The sequence below is a fragment of the Calidris pugnax genome, unplaced genomic scaffold, assembly GCF_001431845.1.
Source record: "Calidris pugnax isolate Ruff unplaced genomic scaffold, ASM143184v1 scaffold225, whole genome shotgun sequence".
In the NCBI taxonomy this organism is placed as follows: Eukaryota; Metazoa; Chordata; class Aves; order Charadriiformes; family Scolopacidae; genus Calidris; species Calidris pugnax.
Genome location: NW_015091072.1, coordinates 234,692 through 235,714, shown reverse-complemented (window position 1 = coordinate 235,714; position 1,023 = coordinate 234,692). Strand labels below are relative to the sequence as shown.

The 1,023-nt window shown below is 70.6% G+C and overlaps 1 protein-coding gene across 1 annotated transcript in view; it reads left to right on the top strand.

The window, feature by feature from the left end:
• The first annotated feature begins 412 nt into the window (after positions 1-412).
• Positions 413-1,023, top strand: part of TPI1 (triosephosphate isomerase 1) — a 3,441-nt gene continuing 2,830 nt past the window's right edge. The window contains exon 1 of the mRNA XM_014957189.1: positions 413-632. Within this exon, the coding sequence (XP_014812675.1) occupies positions 521-632 (112 nt within the window). The 5' untranslated portion in view covers positions 413-520. The remainder of the gene's footprint in view (positions 633-1,023) is intronic.

Genomic DNA, 1,023 nt, shown 5'->3' with positions numbered 1-1,023 from the left:
TGCCCTTTACATGCCAAAATACACGAGGGACGAAATAAAAGTCGAAATACCCCCCCCAACACACAGCACCGCCATCTCCTTCCTTTCTCCAGCGCCGGGGGACCCTGCGAGGCTCCGGGGGTGGGAGCAGGGGTGCTGCGGCACGGGTACAGCCCCCCCCTTCCTTCTCTCCGCCGCGGGATTCCCCGGGGGCACAGCTTCTTCCTATCCCCCCACCCCGGTGTCGCCGCCAACACCGAGGAGCCGCCGGGGCCCGGAGAGGCCGGGGCGCGCTGCGGGAGGGGGGCGTGGCCAGAGCGAGGGGGGCGGGGTCAGGGTGTGAGCGTGGCCAGAACGAGGGGGCGTGGTCATGGTATGGGCTTGTCCACACGGAGGGGGCGTGGTCACGCAGAGGGGGCGTGGCTTCAGCCATTAAAAGGGGCCGCCCGGTGCCGCGCGCCGCCGTTGCCGCCGCCGTTTGACCTTCGCGTCTCCTCCGGTAACCGGCCGCTGCCCGCCCGCTCTCTCGCTCTCTCCCGCCATGGCGCCCAGGAAATTCTTCGTGGGGGGCAACTGGAAGATGAACGGCGACAAGAAGAGCCTGGGGGAGCTCATCCACACGCTGAACGGCGCCAAGCTCTCCGCCGACACCGGTGAGGGGCGCGGCCGCACGTAGCGCACGTCCCCCGCTTCTCCGCGGGCCTCGGCGGGGCCTTGTGGGGCCTCCGTCCCCCGCCAGGCGGGGGAGCGGCAAATGTCAGAGGGCGGCAAGGAGGGGGGGGAAGGGGCTAAATATAACCGGGCGGTGGGGCTAAATATATACCCGCGACACCGGATCCGGGCGTCCCCCCCGGGGTCGCCTCCGGTTGATCCCCGGGAGGAGGCCTCCTCCCGGCGGGGGCGGGTGGCCCGGTGTCGCTGATGCTCATCATCCCCCCCCTTCCCCAGCCACCCCCCGGTTCCCCGATTCCCCCCGCGTGCTCCCGGTGCTGCTGCTCACCCGGATCCGGGGGGAGATTTCGGGGCTCCGTGTTCCGTTCCCGG